Consider the following 20,466-nt stretch of genomic DNA (forward strand, 5'->3'; position numbering starts at 1 on the left):
TAATTAACAGTGTAAACAATTGCCCTAGTCCTATTTTGATTTGTAACTTAAATTACCAAGGAAATTGATAACTTAATTCTGTAGGCAAAAATGCAGTTTTTGACAACAGGCTAAGCTTTCAGTTTTTACTGGTAATGCTTGTGGCGCTCATGTCTGTGTTTCAGCAGTTCTGCATGATGGCTGCAACCACCACAATCCAATGCTTCCTTAGGGAAAGAAATACAGTACAAAGCAACTGTTACATACAGATATTGTGGATTTTGAAAGAGAATAAGTGAAAAAGCCAACCTTTGATTTATTTTTTTTTTTTCCCAATCTTTTTAAAATGTTGTTTAAGTTAGAATGTCGGCCTGGTTATTAGAGCAGTTTTGGATAACAGTATTACCATTAACCTTCACCAAACTGAAGTTAGTTTTCTCATGTTATCACTGTGAAATCATGCACGTGTAGTACATGAATAGTTTGAAAAGCTCACATATATGAATAACATCAGGTTCTGTTTGTATAAAACTAAATGTGCAAGCTGCTCAAAACTGAACAAACTCTTCTTTTTCTGGTGTAGGTACTTGAAGAATCCAAAGCTCTAGTACGTAATATTATGAAGGTGGACTTGGAACAAGCAAATGAAAAGGAGTGTGAAGTTTTGAAGAAAATCTGGGGCTCAGCACAGGGGATGGACTCTATGTTAAAATATCTGCAAAGAAAAATCGATGAGTTCTGATGAGGTGCCCATTGACACTGGAATTGTACTTCTTGGACATCAGGGCAAACAAAATATGCCCATTTTAAAACCTATATAAACTCACCCTGGCTCAGCTTGGGAACAGTAGTAAATCCCTCCTCCCCACCCCCCCAGTTTTATTGTCAAGGGGTATGACAGTACTGTATCACTTAAATTTGAACAAAACTCCTTTCTCCTTGATTGTTGTGTGTGTGTGTATATATGCACATGCATAAGGTATGTGTGTGTGCACATATACATAGCTTTTACATATACAAAGTGTAATGCTTGACAGCGTGTACATAGACACATGCACACAGAAGGTAAACAATGACAGAGTGCACTACCCACCATCTCCTTAAAGCCTCTAGTTTTGGTCGTCGTTGGCTAGTACTGTATCATCAGGCAGAGAACGGATTAAAAAGCAAATGGTGTTGCATTATTTTCTGTGTGGCAGGGAAGTCTGGAATAATGCTTTTCTTTTATCATTAGAATACAGAATCGAAACGGGTATTAGCCAGCCCTTACTTTCACTGCCCAACAAGTCAGCTAAGATGTAAGGCACTGTCTCAGAAGAAGGCTGACATACCTCAGTGGAACATCCTAACATTTTTCAGATGAACTCCTTAAAGCTTAGATCAAAAATATCACCCAAAAGAGAGCGTGCTCAGGATTAATGCTAAGGAAACACTGCCCTTTCCAGGGGAGTGGTATAGAGGGGTGGGAGGAAGAGAGCAGGAATGCATTTAATTCTTACCCAGATAACGTGAAGAAACCACTGTCTCATGGGGAAAGGCAATGAGGAGAAGCAGGGGGAACGTGGAGGGGAAAGGAAAAAAAGACAAAAAAAGCTTGTTTTGCAGTATTAGTGAATCACTGAATATCTATGTATGAATATCCTAAGTTATAAGTTAGTTTTAGTGGGTTTTCAAATAGCCTTTTTTTTTTTTCTTAATAACTACATAAGTGCTTCTGTTGCTGGGTGAGAATACTACTTTATATACAGTTGTTTGGTTTTTATTTCCTATTTGCTGGTTTAATTGATGTATTACACCAAAAATGCATTTTATGTTCATAAATTTTAGGTTCACTTAGAATATATTATTTAATAAGTTAAAATTCTTTTGGCACACTATTAAGTAAAAAAAAAACTTTAAAAAAAAAAACTACCTTATATTAGATGTTTAATGTTCTTTGTCTATGCTTTTTTTATTATTTTAAATATACACTATATACAGTATGGTGTAAAAGAGTGCCCTGTGTAAATAGACCTATTTTGCATTCCTTTCAGGAGTGGTTATTGATTCCTGACTGCAGATATCTATTATTATTTGGGTATCTGTGCTTGCAATCTTATTGAATGTATTATGAAGAATGGAATAGAAATCAAACCTTATTTTTGTACAGTTTTGAAGTTTTTACTTGGAACTGACCCACCTCCCCTTCCCAGTGGAGAGCTGTACAGTGTGTAAATCTGCCTTTACCTTGGATTGGTACAGTATTTTTGCATCTGTGGGACCTACTTTTTTGTTCTAGTAGTTTGAACTATATATAAACTGTACAATCTGTAAAGTTTTTATAGAATAAATATTCAGCTGTGAAAACTGGTTAAATAAAACTAATATTTCTTAACACATTTTAAACGTGGTTCTCATACAGTTGTCTTTTTCAAAGGCAGTTCTGATTTTAGAGGAAGCATTGCTTAAAACTTGAAAATTAGTGACCTCATGTTTTTCATGTTTTCATGTTATTCATGTTTTATGCTGTCAAACATATATAAGCTCTTACTCGTTTCCTTCAGTGAAAACCTGGTTGTGGTAAACAGCACTGACATTTTCTCCAAGAGGATGATAACACCTCAGGACAGCCCTTTTCTGGTACCTTGGAAGGGGCATTTGGGCACAGGTTGCATCTGTTCTGGCTTGAGAATCATTTTTGCTGTCCTTACATACAGGAGAATTTCTCTGAAACAGCAGACTGGACCTAGAGATAGAAAGGAATAGAGATAGGAGAGGAATTACACCAATCTGAGATCAGTCAATGCAGGTGGAAATTGAATTCCACTTCATTTTGTGCTGCTACTGTCAGTCAGGCTGTTACTATGCCTACAATTTGCATATTTAGCTGCAAATAAATTGGAAAAAATCCTTAGTTCAGACCAATTTCTGTACACAGTAACAAACCTTACACTTACAAATTGTGCCTTCATTCATAAATGTACATATCAGTACATTGAGCTACACAGATGCTGCTTCATAGGAAAATAATGTACAGCCCCATATATGTCAGGAAGCATCTTTGGTGCCCAATAGTTACCGATGTGCAAAACTTGCCTATGGAGGGTCTGAGGAATTTCTTCATTCCAGGTCAGAAGCATCCAGCAGAAAATGTAAAATAGTAAAGGCACAGTTACACTGTTATACTGAAGAAATCATACAGGGAGTAAACAAGGTAGGGTTTATTATTTCTTTGGTTCTAGAATGAATATACAGAAGCAATGAATGAAAATCTTACCCCACAGGAGATGCTCATCCAGCAAGGCAGACTTCCAGAGTTGAAGTAGAACTCTGTGCTCTTTTTTTTTTTTTTTTTTTCCAAATCAGCCTCCCCTCAAATCTGAATTGCTGCCATCTCTGTCCACGGGCACTGTCTCCAATAGCTGCAGGTATGTGAATCTTATGTAGTCCTCTCTTATTATTTTGTATGGTTTCCTAACACTGCAGGAAAAAAAAATGATAATTTAAATTATATTGATAAGGAAATGGGAAAAAATAAGGTTCTGTTTCTTCCTCCAAATATCTAATAGGTAACAGAACTTTACTTTCAGCTGCTCTCAAATAGAACTTCTCTGCCTCAGAAAACTGAGGAGTGTGTACCTGAGTGGAACAGCATTAAGGAGAGTTTAGTCTTTCAAAACTATGATAGAACAAAGCCAACACAATGATGTCCTTCTAATAGCAAGCAGTAAGACATGAGAAATCATAAGTAAGTGACTTAAGAGCTTTTAACATGAGTACTTTCAAGTTGCCTTCACAGAAGTCAGGTCTCTGTCTAGCCTGGTTCACTGCAGATACTTGTGGTGTTCCACATAAACTTGCACCACTGCACAGATAAATCAGGTTTAGCTTCCTGCTGCTTAAAGGCAGCTGCACCCACTGGGGGATTGACTGGGCCCAGGAGAAGGGTGAGAAGGGCTGCTGAAACCAGCATTTCTTCAAAGGCACCTCACTTGGAGTCGCAACCTCCCAGAAGCAGTTGTACATGAAGACTGCTTTTCTATGCTGATTCTAGAACTGGTGTGTAAACAACTTCTGAGCATCATGAGGTTGTTGGACCCAGGTGCAAAGCAGCATCATAGAAACAGGATCTTTCTGAATGCTTGAGAGAACTTTCCCATGGTGTTTTGCAGCTTATTTTTGTAATAAGGAAAAAAAAAATCTACACTTTTTTCAACCTGCAGGCATGAAGACAATCATGAAACCTGTTTTGATGTCAGGCATTTAGCCATTGGGCAGAGAATTGGAGATGATGGTACTGGAGTATAAGTTTGAGACAGGACTGAACCAGGCTTAAGCTGATTCCTGAGGCTCCTATCAAGATTGTCTGCTACTTTGCATTGCTGTACCACTCAATCTGTGAATGCAAAATTCAATAGAGAAACATTGGTGCTGAAAGTTAAAAGGAGAACAGGGGTTGTGGTAGTACAGTGTAGGAATCTCTCTATGATAGTCTAGTTCTTCTGAAATAAGTATGGCCACAGGCACTTGAGCAAACAGCTAATGGATAAGTATTGGCAATTGGGCTGGAGTAAGTCCTCACAAAACGTTGCATTACACTTGAGATCATTTTGAGTTAAATAACACTACTTTTCTCCTGTCAGGAAACAGGACTGGATAAGCCAGAGGTTGAAGAATGTACTTGGAACTGGTAGAAAGCCACACACGTACTCATCTCTTGTGTTATTTTGAACAGAAATAGAAAGCACAGCAACATTTTTGCTCTGTGTAAGTTGATCTACAACATACAAAAGGTATTTTGGGGTAAGCTAAAAGCTAAACTCACCTAGATGTCTTTTCCTTGTTCCAAGTTTCAAATTTGCCCAGACAGCATTTAGAGCAGTTTCCTTCAGTGAGTCCTTTGCTGTGTTGCTGCTGTCATTGCTAAAGGGTACTTTTCTCTGTACTTCAGAACCTTGTTCTGAAAACAAGGCTCAAGGGAATTAAATCACTTTGTTAGGCGAGATCCATTTCTTAAAGCTATGCTTACTTGAAGTTAATTGAAACACACATAATTCTAGAGCTATGACTGTCTTCCCTTACACTGATACAACTTCATCATGCTTTTACCCAAAGGTGGGTGGAATTGGACTGTAAACAACTAGAGAAAGTGGCAGTAAACAGCATTTCTGGATGAGAGAGACCTTCAGTAAAATGGGTCAATGACTTACCTTGGTTGAAGTTGAAGTACTTCATGTTCTTCTGGGTTCTGACAAGTATGAGTAGGAGGGAGGAGATACCTTTCAACTCATTTACAGTTATCCTTATGATTTTTCCATGCTAAGGAACTGCCAGCAGCTGTCAACGCTCAGGCTGTGTTACAGTGCTATATCAGAGGCTGAGATGGCAACCTCAAATCATGCAGCATGAGGACACAGCTATGCTGAAGATGGCACACGAGTTTTTTTTTCCTTTCCAAAGATGTAAGCATCAGGATGAGAACCATGATACGGCACAAGGCCACCATGTTGTGTTCAGCATCTTGTATTAAGACAGTACCAAATCCCCTAGGACAGAAATGAGCACAAAGTGACGTGTGTATTTTGGGCCAGACAGGAATCATCCTTGACTTTTGGTGAAAAGAATAAAGAAAAAGTCTTACTTGTTTCTTCAAGGATAAATAGGATTGCTAAAGAAAACAAATCTACATGCCTTTTACATAGTGCCCAAAACTTTGCTTTAGACTTCGTAGCTTAAAACTTTGTATTTTTCTCCCCAAGATCAAGCCCATCAAGCAGCAGAGCAACCCAGTCATCCTGAATGTAACCAAATGCACTACCAAAGTCGACAGCATATAGTCTCAGTCATTAGTTCCAAATTAACACATTTTACTACATTCCCTGGCTATTTCTTTAGACTAAACACATGCTAGAAACTGCATAATTCTGCACAGAGAAATCAATTCATAATGCTAGAATAAAACAGTATTTCCTAGATACTCTTCAAGTCTTTGAAAGGGTAAATAGTAGAAGGACAAGGAGAAGTGGTTTTATGTTGAAGGAGGGAAGATTTAGGTTGGATTTCAGAGGGAAGTTCTTTACTAGGAGAGTGGTGACGTACTGGAACAGTCTGTCCAGAGGTTGTGGATGCCCCGTCCCTGGAGGTGTTCAAGGCCAGATTGGATGGGGCCCTGGGCAGCCTGGTCTGGTATTAAATGGGGAAGCTGGTGGCCCTGCATGTGGCAGGGGGCTGGAGATTTATGATCCTTGAGGTCCCTTCCAACCCTGGCCGTTCTGTGATTCTGTTTTCTGAAACTCATTCGTTATAACCCTATACATCTCCACCAAAATGTCCTAATTACCAGACAAAACCCAGAATATTAACACTATTGAAGTGTTGCTTGGCATCCCTACCTCTAATCAGTTAATTTTCAATAAGTTCATAGTACCACCTGTCTCAGTGGGAGCAGACACTCATACTCAGCCCCTCAACATCGCCCCAATCACATGCTGCACCAAACGCCTACTGCCAGCAGCAATTTGTTGAAATGCAGACAATGCTCCACATACATAAAGTGTATGTATGTGAAGTTCACTGAGCTCGTCAGGCTGGGCTGGGATCTTCGTCAAACAATTCTATTTTAAAAACAAGAACTGGAAAACCTGCTAAGTCAGGAACAAAGAAAACACATACATACATACATCACACTTGCACTCCATCATATAAAAATGATAAAGTAAGAAACAGTTTTCTTCCAGTGCTAGTTCACATATGGTCTATCGCATCACAGGACTACTGTGTCATAGAAGCATGCTGTGATCAAATGCCAAAAGGCAGAGAGATGTCCCCTTTCTTCTCACAACCCCTCTGCTGTTCAGGAAGGATTTTCTTTATTCTAAGTAAGGTTAACAACAAAGCAAAGCAAGAAGCTTCTAAACAAGATGATCCCTTGAATTAAAGGGATCAAAATAAGAAAGCAAATGGAAGCAACACTGCTCACCCAAGCAAAAGTTTTTTTGCTTGCTTTGTAGGCCTGATGACCAGTGATGTCAAAACAGGGGTCTGCAAACTGAGCTTTGTGATCTTGTGTTCATTTATGCCAATGTGAAGTTACACTAAAGAAACAAATTCAATACATCAATACATCCAAAAGGCAAAGAAAGACAGGTTTTGATTCCAATTTTCATAAAACAAAATGAGTTGCTGAATTTCCAGAAACAAACAACTAATACAACAGCCTGTAACACTGTGTATGTAATAAAAACAATACACTATATCAAAACTGTACAGAAGTCCAAGAGAAATTGATCAGCTAAGAATAAAAGTAAGTAATTTTGCTAGTATCTAGAAAGGCACACACAGAATCTGACTTTAGCTGGGAGACCACAGAAATCCTCAGCAGGATTTTGTACCCCCCAAGAAATTGCAAGAAGATCAGAGTAAAGATCTTTCACAGACCTAAAGATCTTTCAAAGATCTGTTTTTCCTACCTCCCAGCAGCAAGACCAAGCTTTAAGTAGAAAGGGGTAGAAGAGTTTCAGCCCCAAGAAAGGGAGGCACATGCTCACTTCTCTTTGTTGAAGACTGCATTTGTCAGAGCTGCAGAGCCTCTGACTGCTTCTCTGTGGGAAACCCTGGAGGAGAAGTAAGGATCTGCTCAGAACTGACATGAAAACGTTAAGACTTTCTTGAAGAAGGAAAGAAGGAAGGCATGAGAAATCCGAGGCAAGAAGTGTAACTATTCCCAGCAATCAGGCAATTGCAGCTTTGTAAGTTAGGCTGGCCAGATGCCCAGAATGGGTAAGCAACCCTGAACCAGCAGCACTGACGAGCATATGGGAGCTGGCACGGCTCAGGAGTGGTGCAAGATGACCTCCAACTTCACAAAAAAAATCTTAGCTACACTTCTAAGCTTTTTCTTTTTCTTTTCTTTTTTAATTGTTGTTTAAATTAATAAACCTAGAATTACTCCAAGATGGTGAAGTTTGGTTTTTCCAGCAGTATGAATCTATGACAGAGAAACTTTCACAAGCAGTACTAGGAACTCTGAAGGTAGATATCAGGTATCTTTTACTTGATGTCCCATGGTATAAACAAAAATGAATGAGTTTAATTATTTTTAAACAGAGGATGCTAGAGTGCAATTATTTCATACTGTCACCTGCCCTGCATGGGTTTTTCATGAAAAGAAAAGAGTTAATATAGAAAGAGTTAATCTGAACAGCAGTGTTCCTTCTGTAGCTGGAACTATGTATTGCCTGATAAATTTGTAACAAGATGGAAACACAAAGTCACAAAAAGTGGTGTCCATCAGTTTTAGTGAGAGAAGGGGCAGAAACCATACGATACAGGAGACCATGAAAGGCTGTGCCTTCACATTCTTCCCTGGCTTTCTCATCAGCACTATGTCCAGCATCATACTTACTGTCCTTCACCACTCTGCTACATTGCAATTATCCTGCAGTGATCCTGAAGCAGAACTTTAGAGAAGTTCAGAACAGCTCTTACCAATGACATGCAAAACCATTTGCCATCTAATGGGGTCAGAAATACCTGTAGAAGGAACACAGGTGTGCTGGAATTCTGACATCATCTTGCTTCACCTATCTGGAGTGGTACCATACTGGCAAAACCCAAGATCCTACAGTGTTCAGGCTCCTTAACTCCCATTCACATATACATAAGATAGCTCATGAGCATTGGTGGCTACGAGCTGCTGGAAATTATACTTATCATCCAATTTTAACAGGCTCATCTTTCTTAATGATCTTTTTTTTATGATGAGCGAATAAACAGTCCCTTGGGATCTCGTTTTATTTCTCTTCAGGCCTTTTTAATTTGCTAGTTTCTCAGGCCTTGATGCCAGCTTCCCACATACTCAGAATCACATAAATCACAACTGCATCTAATTTGCATCTTTTCTAATAAGAAAAAAACAAAGCTTATTTCTCTCTTAGTACTGCATCTTTGGACATTCTTCTAAAGTCCCACGGAGCTGCATCCAATTCATAGCAGCATAAAAGTGACTGGAGCATAGCAAATCTTTTGGTTGCCTTCATTCCAACCTTAGTTTCTTCTGCTGCCATCTTTCCCACAAGTTCCACTTGATGCCTACTAACACAATGCTCAGCATGCTGGCTCTAGACTCACTGTTCATGCTACTCTTGACACTTCTCTTTTCCCCAGCCCCCCACCAGCTCAGTGCTTTTTTTATTCTGATGACTCGTGCCAAACACTGAAGTCATAGTTTGAGTCTTCAGTTCACTCACATCCCTCACTCTTATCCTTATTCTATAGCTCCCTCTTCCCTTTCCTTATAAACACTGTCAAGTCTGAATAATTCCATCTTTTTCAAATCTGTATTTACATAATGGACAGCTGTAATGTATTTTCCTTTTCCTCATCTCACTATAACCTGGCAGCTCACAACACTCACTCCTCGGGCATTTGCACATCTTTGGGGAAAATCTGGAGTTCACAGTGACATGGGGGTTAAGAAATATGAAGCTTATTTTGGCTCTGCCATGATTCCGACTCCTAGCAGCCAATTTGCCTCTTTCAAAATGCCATTTTTCAACAAAACTCATGGGCTTCCAGACTTTAATCCATGCCAAACTGCATGCAGATGAGCAGGTTCCAGTCAGCTCTCATTTGCCACAAAGCCAACATGTAATACAGCTCCATCCTTGCTTTCAAAAACCTTGTGACAGAATAATTCGTTTAATAGTCCAGACTTCTCTTTGGCTAGTTCCCTTCCCAGAAAGCTCCCTCTAGCTCAAGAGTTATTGAAAATGTTTTTCACTATCTCACACAACTATTGTTTTTGACAGTCTCAGAATTTCCATGCACCAACATTTTCCACCACTGAGGCAAGCCAGAGCAAAAGAGGAAAAATAAGGCACGATAAGTCCATTTTGTACTTAGACCAGTACCTCCAAAAAGCATTCTGTGTGACATTATTCTGCTGACAGCAACATCCTGAGAACAGCCACAGGGACACAGCACAACAGGCATATGTCTGACCACAGGCAAGGACAAACTTTCTGAACCTTAAGAACAACCAAACAAGTTTGAAAGCACTGGCTTGGGGGAAACATTCTGAAGTGCATTTCCTTTCTCTCTGTCCTTTTTTTCTGTCAACAGCAAAACCTTTCCTGGAACTTTACCACATTTGTCCAAGTCTGTGTTATTTATTTATTTTTTAACATTTGGAAGCAATGAAAGGCAGAAGTGGATTCTTTTTGCACATTACTACAACACTGGACACAAAACTGCTTGCAGAATATGGGCATTTCATGTCCAGCATCAGAAATGGTTAGAATTTCAGTGAAGTTCTCAGAATTTGTACTGCTTCCTTTCTTTCCTACTCCCAAATACCAACTCCTTCAGCAAGAATCCTCAGGAGGTATATGCAGGACGGTTTTAGCAGAAATCAATTTTACCCCCCCACCCATAATAAACTTGGCTGTAGTAACTTCCAAACTACAAACACAGCAAAACTTCTGAGGGAGTTAAATCAATAAAAACAAACAAACAAAAAATCAGCAAAATGGAAATAAATGCAAGTCCACCAGAAGACAGCTACTTATTTCTGCTTAGAACTGTGGAGTTCTTCAAGAAATCTGACATAACTCACATTCAAGGCCACACAGAACAGCTCAGAGATCACGAGAGGACAGAGCTCAAGGGCTGACAGCAGATGATTTAATCAAAGACATGCCATCCTCAATGACAGTTATAAGAAAGTGTACCACAGGTAATTTACAAGTCATATATATTTGGTAGGCATTCTTCTGTCGTAAGAAAGCAAGGACAAGAGACCAAGATGGTTTACTGCAAAGGTAACCAGATTCTTGACTCTTATACAGATGCTGGCACTTGCAGGTCTTCTCTTAGAAGAGGGCAGTATCTGCTCTTCTGATTGGACTGGGAATGAAATATATCCAAGTATGTATAGAAGCATCTGGCAGGGTAGGCTATTGTAATTTTACCTTTCCTAATAAAACAACTAGTTTTTAAGAAATTCAGGAGGCTGTGGAAGAATATGGGAATTCAAAGTTTGCACTAAAATCTTAACTGTTAAGATCTCTGTTGTGTATACAGAAGCTGTTCTGTCCACATGGCTTTTATTGAGTTTGGAGAAGTAAAACAGAGCACATCCTCAACTCATCTCTACTCATCAACACCTCAACTCATCAAAGCTCTATCTTTCTCCTCAATCGCTATCTAAAAGATCTCCCTAAGGCAAAATTTATCATATTAAATCTCAGCCCAAGACCAACTTCTAATTTATTCTAGTTTTTTTCCTTATCCACCTTTACTTTTTTATTGTTACTGAAATTTAAATGGGGGAAAGAGGGCAAAACAGCCATTTTAGAGCAGTAATTGTGTGAACTTGCACACTTCATTGTGTTCTTACTTTGCCTTCATAACTTACAGGGATGAGAACTTCTGACACGTTGAAAAAAATCTTCCTCATAAAGCAATTTCTATGCTATCGAAAAGTCTCTATCAAACCTCTGCCTTATGTTACCACTGCAGTTTTCTATCCCTTCTTTGTTTCTGAACCATCTTTTCGGAGTCTTCCAGAAAATGACAAACGAATGACCACTCTCCAAGAACAGAACAACAACAACAAAGGAGAGGAAAACCACAAAAACGCAATCCCACCACCTTCTTGGAGATGTAGCATTTGTGAGTCACAATGAGAATTGTCAGTGCTGAGAGCTTTTTGTCTGAATGGTGGTTGCCAGATTGCTCTTCCATAAGAGAGGCCAAGAACTCCACAGTTTTTATTCCTGGAAACAAATCCTGCTTATCTACACAGCCTGTGGCAAACACTGGCCAAGGGCAAGGTAGGCAGGCCCTCTGCCTTCAGCAGTGCCCATCTCCCTGACACTGTTTCTCAAATTCAGCACAATAAACAATTTTAGAAACTACAGAAATAAATACAGGAGGAGCATTTGCACTTTCTCAATGAGCCTACCAAAACCAGCATCAGAAAAAATAAGAAATAGCCATTCCAGACTACAAAGCCCCACAATAGTCCTGAATGGGGCCTTCTGATAGGCATGAAGAAAAAAAAAAAATATTCTTCACAGCTCCCCTTCCTAGAGGTCCTCAGCATAGAGTTAACTTGGTCAGGCCACAGATTAAAGAAGGAGCAGGAAGAACAGCATCTGGATCTAAGGATGTCTCAAGTTTAGTTGAAACTTAACAGCAACTCCACTTCCAGCCCCTAGGGAAGAAAACTCAGCGTAGGTTTTCATTCACAAAAGTAGTAAATCTATAGAATAAAAATTGGCTGTCCCACCCAGATTACCAACGTCAGTGAGAAGCTCTGTGTAAAGCATGTGTGTTTTCTTACGCTGAAGTGTTGTGGCTATGCTCCAAGTTCCCAATTGCATAGGAGCTATACAGAGAGGTTCCCACGGCCAACAATACTTTAGGGACTTGAAAGGAAGCTGCAGGAATGCTTCACTATTTAAAAACGCATTCACTTCTGTTCGAGGGAAGGCATAGAGGAGGAGGGCTCCCGTAAATGAGAAAGGTTGAGCTGAAGGCCCTTTTGAAGCCATAAGTTACATAGCTTCTTGGCAGTGTTTTTAATCTTGTCCCTCTAGATCTTCACCCAAGGCAAGGAGCTTTTAGTTCACCTTCATCTAACTTGGCTTAACACATAGATGTTTTGAGCATTGCTTGGGGAATAGTAAAAGGGTAGGCAGGAAGAAGTTGAGGGGAAAAATAAAAATAAAAAAATAAATAAAGACTCTTTTTGAGAAACCAAGGAAGCAAATGGCATCCTACTGATTCTGCAAAGCTCCAGGAACTCTATCAACAGGGATCCAAACCTGACTCCTAAAACTCATGTATTATCCTCAGAAGAGTACTGGCTGCTTCCCACCAGACACACCAGTTTCTGTCTAGATCACATTGCACTGACACTCCTGTAATGGAAGCCATAACTAATAATGTTTCAACAAAACAATATGTGGGAATTTTGCCATGTCTCTCTGCTCATTTTACAGGGAAGTCCTAAAGCTAAAAATCCAAGCCTTCCTCTTGGGGAAAACAGAACAATGAATCTTGCTGCAGAGTGACACATTCAAGGCAATTAATTACAAAAAATTCAGCTCACAAAGTCACACTCTGAGTATGACTGGAACATAAATAGATTAGCAGCCGCTAAGGACTGCTCCTCCTGATCTGAAAAGAACATTCCCTCTTCGCTTTTGTAGCCTTTAATGATGTACAACCATTCTTTTAACAAGAAAAGCCATTTCACATTTTTATAAATATCCCAAATGCTTCAGGTTACCCTTAGTTACCCTTCATCTCTGTTCTCAACAATGTTGCCAACAGAATCATGCTTTCCAGCAACTACAGCCTTGCCTTAAGCAGAATAAAACCTACACCACTTCCTTCATTTACATCATTCCCCAGACAGGTGGAGGAAAGACATGACTTGTTTTGCCCTGAAGCTCTGGTCAAAACCACTGCTCTCTGATCAGCAGCCTTCAGAGGAAGACAGATGCAGCCAGAGCTGATTACAGGTTTTGAAGTTCTGTGAGCATTGCATGTACCTCTAGCCATCCCAATGTGCTTTGCAAAGCCAGCAGTATCACTGAGCCTGATGCACTGAAACTGTCAGAGCAGCACAGAACTGCAAACCGTACAAGGTCACCCAGTAATTTGTTATCAGAACTAAAATCCAGCTCTCTCTACCACAGTCCTTCAGGCAGCTCTCCCAACTCAACCTCCCCTCTTCAACAACAAAAACAAAAAACCCCACACAACAAAATCAGAGCAGGTGGAGCTGAACTGCAGAATGAGAAGAATCTGGTGCACCTTCAGATTCCTCTTGAAACAGTTACACAACAGAGTACAGGATAGAGTGTTTACACCAATGATGGGAAAACAAACAACACTGGCATAAATCTTTTTTTGAACACACTTAAGTTAAATAAGGGACTGCAAATTCTTGTTCCAGGAGCTCTACAGTTGGATTTATTATCTAACAGGCTCAAGAATTGATGCTTAGCTGCTTCATTTTGTGCCTGCCTTATGCTGACAGCTAATTTGCTTCAATAATGAAGATACCTCACTCCATAACACAAAGTCTGTGATGGTGCAATGACAGCGTAGTGCCCAGCTCAATAAGGCTGTCACCCCAGTGCCAACTTCTGGTGTCAAACTGCAAGAACTTTTGAAAGCTGTGGTGTAACAGCATTGGCTTCCCACAGTGGCTTAAATTATACTCTTAAAACACACACTTTAGTAGTGTTGAAGAAAGGCACAAAATATAACGATAGATTAATCAATACATACACTATTTTTCAGCTACAACCACTAACGAAACCCAGTTTCTCCACATACTCTACAACCCTATCAGTACACAACACAGGAATTTGAAGTTTGGCTGAGATATTAATAATAATATTGACGCTCAACTATATTTGATAGCGGGTGGGGATAAAGGAAGCGTTCAGCACCGCCAGACAAAACAGCACATACTACTGCATAGAATGTTCTTTTATTGCAAAACACAGCCATTTTCTAGTAAGGAAGTCCACAGAACCGCTACAATATAGCCTACAAAAAGAAACTCGACATAGCCACCTCACCTTACTCTGAAAAATCAAGAACTGCTCCAATCAGTTCAGCCCTACTTTTTTTGCTGCTGTATCCGGCCACATTAAAACAGTTCACGCAGTACTGGAAGCAAACTTCCAAGAATGAATCAGAAGCCTTTTTTTGTTTGTTTGTTTGTTTTTTGCTCTGCCAGCAGAGGTTTTTATTATTCAGAAAGTGGGAATTTCATAGCCTGCTCGCTGAATTACTCTGTTTTTGCTCTTTAAGTTCTATTTCAGGAGTAAAAATGATTTAAATACTTCAAACGTGTTCCGATATAGCCACTACATAAAGAAATGCTAAAAGCAGACCCAATGCATGAAATTATCACTTAATTAACAGTACTAGAGGAACTACAGTCTAGTACCTAGAGCACTGGACTAGCTATAATGAGCTTTCATTCTAACAGCAGATCAGCATCTGACTTGCTGCGTACCTCTTATGAGAGAGGAAAGAAATACTTGTCTAAGCCTTCCTCTGCCCTCTTCCTTTTGACTTTTTGTCTTACCTATTTATTTTACAGGGTTTTGTTTCGTTTGTTTTTGGCAGTAGCAGTACTTCTTCCATTAAACCCTGTTACCTCTCTGTCATGCAGCCTCAGATCAGCACTCATTCTTGTCTCTCCTGCATTGCCCAAAATTAAGCTGTGCTGTCTTGTTGCTTTCCTCACTACAACAGCAGCATCTTCAGAATCTCTTTGGATAGTTGAAGTTCTTTTTTCCTCATCCTTACCTCTACTTTTCTTAGATTTCCCCATGTTAGTATTACTTAATATTATTACTTCAAACAAAATAGTGCTACCAACTTTAACTCCTGTTATGCAATTTCCAGCCACATATTTCCCAGCTTGCTGCAAGATCACCCGTTAGCCTCGCAATAAAATTTCCTGTCTTTCCATTTGCCCAGGGAAAACTGGCACAGCTCAGTAGAAGGGCTGAGGTTAAAGCAGAGCATTTTCTCCTTAGTTCTCAAGGAACGACTTATCACTATCCGCATACCAGGACAAAAGTCTCTACTGCTTCTGCAACCAGCCTGCCCCAGGCTTGCCTCTGCATCCAAATATTTGACTCCCCTTCTCCATGCTAGATAAAACACTCCCCAGAGGCCAAACTTCATAGTGAGCAGTCAGCCCTTTGATCTCAGAAGCAGCTGGCGCACAGCTGCTCCCTGTTACTTCTGCAGCTCTCAGGAACCCTTTGGATTTTCCTGTCCTCCCTCACAGTCAGGCACGAAGGGCAAGAACACCACCCACAGCTACCTTTCGTTCTCCTGCAAAATTTCACCTGCCACCTCACTTTCTCTGCACAGTAATTCTTTTTCTTGAATTACTGGCTCAGCCCTAACTAAGCAGTCTCTCAAGGACACAAGCAATAATGCTTTCTTCAGCATTACCCATGCTTGGGAGTTTCCTGGAGAAGACATGCTGATCTCCTCACAGCACACTGTCTGTCCTACAGACTGTAGGGAACAAGCTGCTGTCCCTTCTCACCCATCTCAGGAAAATCTTCCCTAGGATCACAGTAGTTTGCAGGTAGAAAGAAGCCAGTTGCACTCAGTGGAATCTCTCGTGCAACTACAAAGTCCAGTCAGCAAAGTACAGGCTGTCTTCTGAAAGGCAGGCCTTCCATAGAGCTTTCCTAGGAAAGCATGGATCTGAGTAATGTACCATTCACAGAGCCTCAGAACAGACAACAGTAGTGACTATTTACAGCCAAGTATTATCAGTGATAGTTCATAAGAGCCTAAAGGAAATAGAAAAGTTCAAAACCAGCTCAGCACCTCCAACCAGCTGCAGGACTGAGAGACAGTATTTTCATCCCTTCCATAGTTGGAAAAGCCCTTTGAAACAACCACTAGGAAATGACTAGAAATGGCATAAAGCAGCATAACCAAACGACTCTACTCACACCACTGGGTGCTGTGAAGCATTTACAGTCCATTGACTGTAAAGAGAACCATGTAAAGAACCTCTCACATGACTGTAAAGAGGCCAATCTGATGGGATTTCCCCAGACATCCCTAAAAGATTAACTTTAGTACTCACGTGCTGAGGAAAACTGATAAGAGTTGAAACACTCGACTTCCGAGCTTACTTTCCAGAACCATCTCAGTGAGACCAGAAGAGTTTACCCACCAGTGCTTCTGCACCAGCTGCCTCATCAGCTATCCCAGGTGCTCCGTAACGAGCTGCCTCAAAGAAAAGTCACTTCACCTGATCCTAGCAGCGTCATTAAAGTCTCAAGACCAAAAGCTGCTGCACTCCTGCTGACTATATTACAATGCATATGAATAAGGTTTAATGCCTTGATCTCAATTAATAAGGGAAATTAACACACAAATAAGATTCTCAGCTCTGGAAAGTCTGCAGTTAAAACTTTTCTGCAGTTATAACTTCAGGAAAGCAGAAACTCTTAAGAGACCTTCTGATAAAGAGGAAAAAGATGCTTCTACTTACTAGTCTTTTTTGTGGAAGTTGAAGTGTGGTGTAATCCCTCAACAGAGGCTTTCAAAAGCAAACTTTAGCCAATAAATGAAGTCATCTACACTGCTGCATAGTAATGAAACAGTAATGTTTGACACATTCAAATGTCAACACATCAAGTGTCCTCTAGTGAAGAACCAGAACCAAGCTAGGAACTTTCCAAGACTCTTGTTCACCATTCATTATGTGAGTTTATGTCTGCACATGTAACAAGGCAGCATTTCTGCTCCTGGTAATTCATTAGAAACATCTCATGGCAGGATAATTGGGAAAAGCAATGTACTGAATTAGAAAACAGCACGCTGATTTGTCACAGTCGCGTGTTTGCAAAATGCTTACAATTGACCAAAAGGGGTTATGTATGATGCAGATGTATGACAAATACCCAGTTATCATCCAGGATGATTTTCCTCACTGAAAAGGATCAATAAACAACAACAAAAAAATCCAACTGCTTCCCCCAGGTTTTTTGCTCTGCTGTTCCACTCATACTGATAAGAGATCTTGAATTTTTCCTCCTCAGTTCATCACTACTATTTCTCTCTTTCTCCATCACATGGGACAATTTTCATTTTAGACTGTGTTGGTATTTTAAATATACTGATTTCATAGAACAAACAGTGAACTACCAAGAAAAAAAAAAAAGAAAAAAACCTTTCATAAATTTTAACACAATTTAGACTGGATATTTTCAAGCTGCCTATGCCCATAGCGTTAACTAACTTTTGTTACTTACAAAAACTGTCTCAATTCAGCTAAATTGCTTGAGGATATCCATGGTGTAGTTTCCTGAAATGTATCTCTGTGATATCATGACTGTGAAGGCTTGCTTTATAAGCAAGAACATAAGCCAATTCTAAAAGTAGAGATGAGGTGAGGCTGGGGTTGTGTGGGAATTAGCAAGATAGTAATGATAATAATCAGCAATAAGCCTTTAGTATGGCTGTTAGTAACAAATTGTTTCTGGTAACCACCTCTTACCTGCCATATCCAAAAAGGAGGTCTATAGCCATCATTCCTATCTGTGTTCAGCAGGCGTCCCACTTACTCCTATGTATTTTCTCCTCAACTCTCTTCTCCCCTTTTCTAATTTACAGAGAAGGCTTTTTTTTTTTTTTTTTTTTTTGCCTGCATGTACACTAAAATGTCTTAAACATGCATTTGAAATTTTTACACATCTTTAATGTAAAGAAACAGAACGTTCAAGCCTAAAATGAGCTTTTCTCCCTAATACTTAACTAACTGTAATACTATAATACAATGGAAAGAACAGCAATAATAGCAGTGACACAATCCAAGGCTGCAGCAAATGAGAACAAACACAAACACAGCAGCTACAAAAGCAATTAAATAAAATTTATTTAAAAAAAAAAAAAAAAAGCTGCTTACCTTTGGAAGGCCTCAGACAGGAATCTCAAGTGAGACACCCTCACGTCCACTGCCAACCCTTAAATGAGGTCTGGGAAAGGATAGATCCTGGCTCTACCCCTTTCAGTCACTCAGTGCATTGCTTGCACCTGAGCTCCCCTGGGTTGATCCTGCCTTCTTACCAGGTGTGCAATCACTGGTCACTTAGCATTTCTGCTACACTCAACCTTTTCATGGTGTGAACCAAAGACTGAGCAGGTTGAAGGTAACCCCTTTCCATTACAGTGACCCAGTATACCACAGTGCTTTGTACAATTTGCCCATCACAGTGTAGACGGACAAAATATAAGACGATAGACAACTGGTTCTTGGTTGAGGTTCATGTTCCTTCGTGGACCGGTAGTCAGTGGCTCTCTGGTGGCACATAGTTGCTATAGGGAAGGTTCAGCCCGAATTCTATCAGCCCCATAAAGTGCACCACTGAGTGTCATGCTGAACTTGTATTGACAGTAGAGCATCTCGATGTCATATTGCTCCTCCTGGTGACCCTGAGGACTCAAAGTGACTCACAGGAAGTAGCATAGATGTTTCAGAGGTACCAGAACGGGTAGGTCTACCCTCCACACCAAGATTCCTTTCCTCACCAAACCTGAGACCAGAACCTAACTAGGCTTTAAACAAAATTTTGACACTGCCATAGGCTCCAGCCAAACCCATCCTGAGTTACAGAGACATCTAGCTCAGCTGGAAAGGTGCAACTGAATACACCCACTGCCTGGGCCTGTTTATAGCAGCTAGCTTTGCTTGCTGGAAGGCTTTTTTTTTTTTTTTTTTTTTTTTTCTTTCAGTCAAACGAAGACTTCAGCAGCTGTGCTAACTGGGGTATAAAGGAAGGCCAGTATCCCAATATACCCAAAACTTCTTGCAGATACCTTGGCATGGTAGGGACTGGGGAGAAGACTCTTAGAGTCTTCTCAGCAAGCCCAGGACAGGGGTAAGCTTTCCATCCGTTCTTCTTTAGTGTGATAACTTGCTTAGCATAACTTTCTTATGTATTTCTTAATTATAACATCTGTGTATTCGTTGGTTGTACAACTGTATGTTCTTCTGGGACCAAAAAAATAGTCAGCTTAACATAAGACCTCTGGTCCCATCTGGGGGCTGTAGGTGCAGAAGGGCTGGCATTCCCTGTCATGCAGGTAACCTGAGCAATTGCCAATTCTTTTTTCTCAGGTAGCTAAGGTATAGTGACTGGGGTCACTTGAGGAAGCTTTCTACTTTTATTAGGAACTAGGATATCTTTCAGGTTCCATGTTCTTGTTGGCATTTTTTTCAATAATTCTCACCCCTGTTTTTTTTTTTTATTTTTTTTTTTTAAGAGGCATTTTAAAACTTTAGCTTGTTCTCCCACTGTCTCCACAGCTAGAGAAAGACACGATTGGGCTAGCAATCAATTTTATCAAATTGAACCCCAGCTTAGATTAAATCATTCAGCATCTGCTTTTAGGATACCTGTATGGGTCCCAACTGAGGAGTGCATGGGGTAGGACTTCCCCCTTTTAATTAAGGGATGACCTCAGTCCCTTCCAATGTCAGGATATTGCACCTGTTCCAAAGGTGGTCTGTCTCCCCCAGCTCAGCCACCAATTGGGTGACTTGTTGGATGGTGGCCTCCAAGGCCACTAAAGGGTTCAGTATGGAAACTAGTGCCCCATACTTGTGGGTTAGAACTTGTTGTAGTATGACATCCCTCATTCCTGCTGGAAACTTAACAGGTCAGGACTCTCAAATGCATCATCATTAATGGCCTCCTTCATCCCTAGTTCTCTGATATAATTTTGGAGCTCTTCTGTTGAGGTCCATGAACTGGTATTTATCAGCATATCATTTGTTTGGCGATGTAATTCTACATGCTGCCATTATCTACTGAATTAAAGAATGGTTTTCTTCATTATGTATTACTATCACGTTACAGCCTCTGTCTGAGGGCCAGATGTAGTAATGGATGCAGGTTTGAAAATCTTGGGCCAATTAACTACCATGCTTTC

The 20,466-nt window shown here is 40.2% G+C and overlaps 1 protein-coding gene and 1 long non-coding RNA gene across 6 annotated transcripts in view; one reads left to right on the forward strand and one right to left on the reverse strand.

Annotated features, from left to right (window-relative positions):
• The window catches only part of CDYL (chromodomain Y like), a 104,748-nt gene extending 102,391 nt beyond the window's left edge, over positions 1-2,357 (forward strand). For all 5 annotated transcript variants that reach the window (XM_052697569.1, XM_052697570.1, XM_052697573.1 and 2 more), the window contains one exon: positions 563-2,357. In XM_052697569.1, coding sequence (XP_052553529.1) covers positions 563-721 — 159 coding nt within the window. In that variant the 3' untranslated portion in view covers positions 722-2,357. The remainder of the gene's footprint in view (positions 1-562) is intronic.
• Positions 2,259-5,810, reverse strand: LOC128087733 (uncharacterized). Its single transcript, XR_008209966.1, has 3 exons — positions 4,784-5,810; positions 3,236-3,438; positions 2,259-2,704 (listed from the first exon to the last, which is right to left on the reverse strand). It is a non-coding gene; the product is annotated as an uncharacterized LOC128087733 (long non-coding RNA).
• Between the last annotated feature and the right edge of the window lie 14,656 nt (positions 5,811-20,466).

Source organism: Tympanuchus pallidicinctus, unplaced genomic scaffold (assembly GCF_026119805.1).
Source record: "Tympanuchus pallidicinctus isolate F22 unplaced genomic scaffold, pur_lepc_1.0 scaffold31, whole genome shotgun sequence".
NCBI lineage: Eukaryota > Metazoa > Chordata > Aves > Galliformes > Phasianidae > Tympanuchus > Tympanuchus pallidicinctus.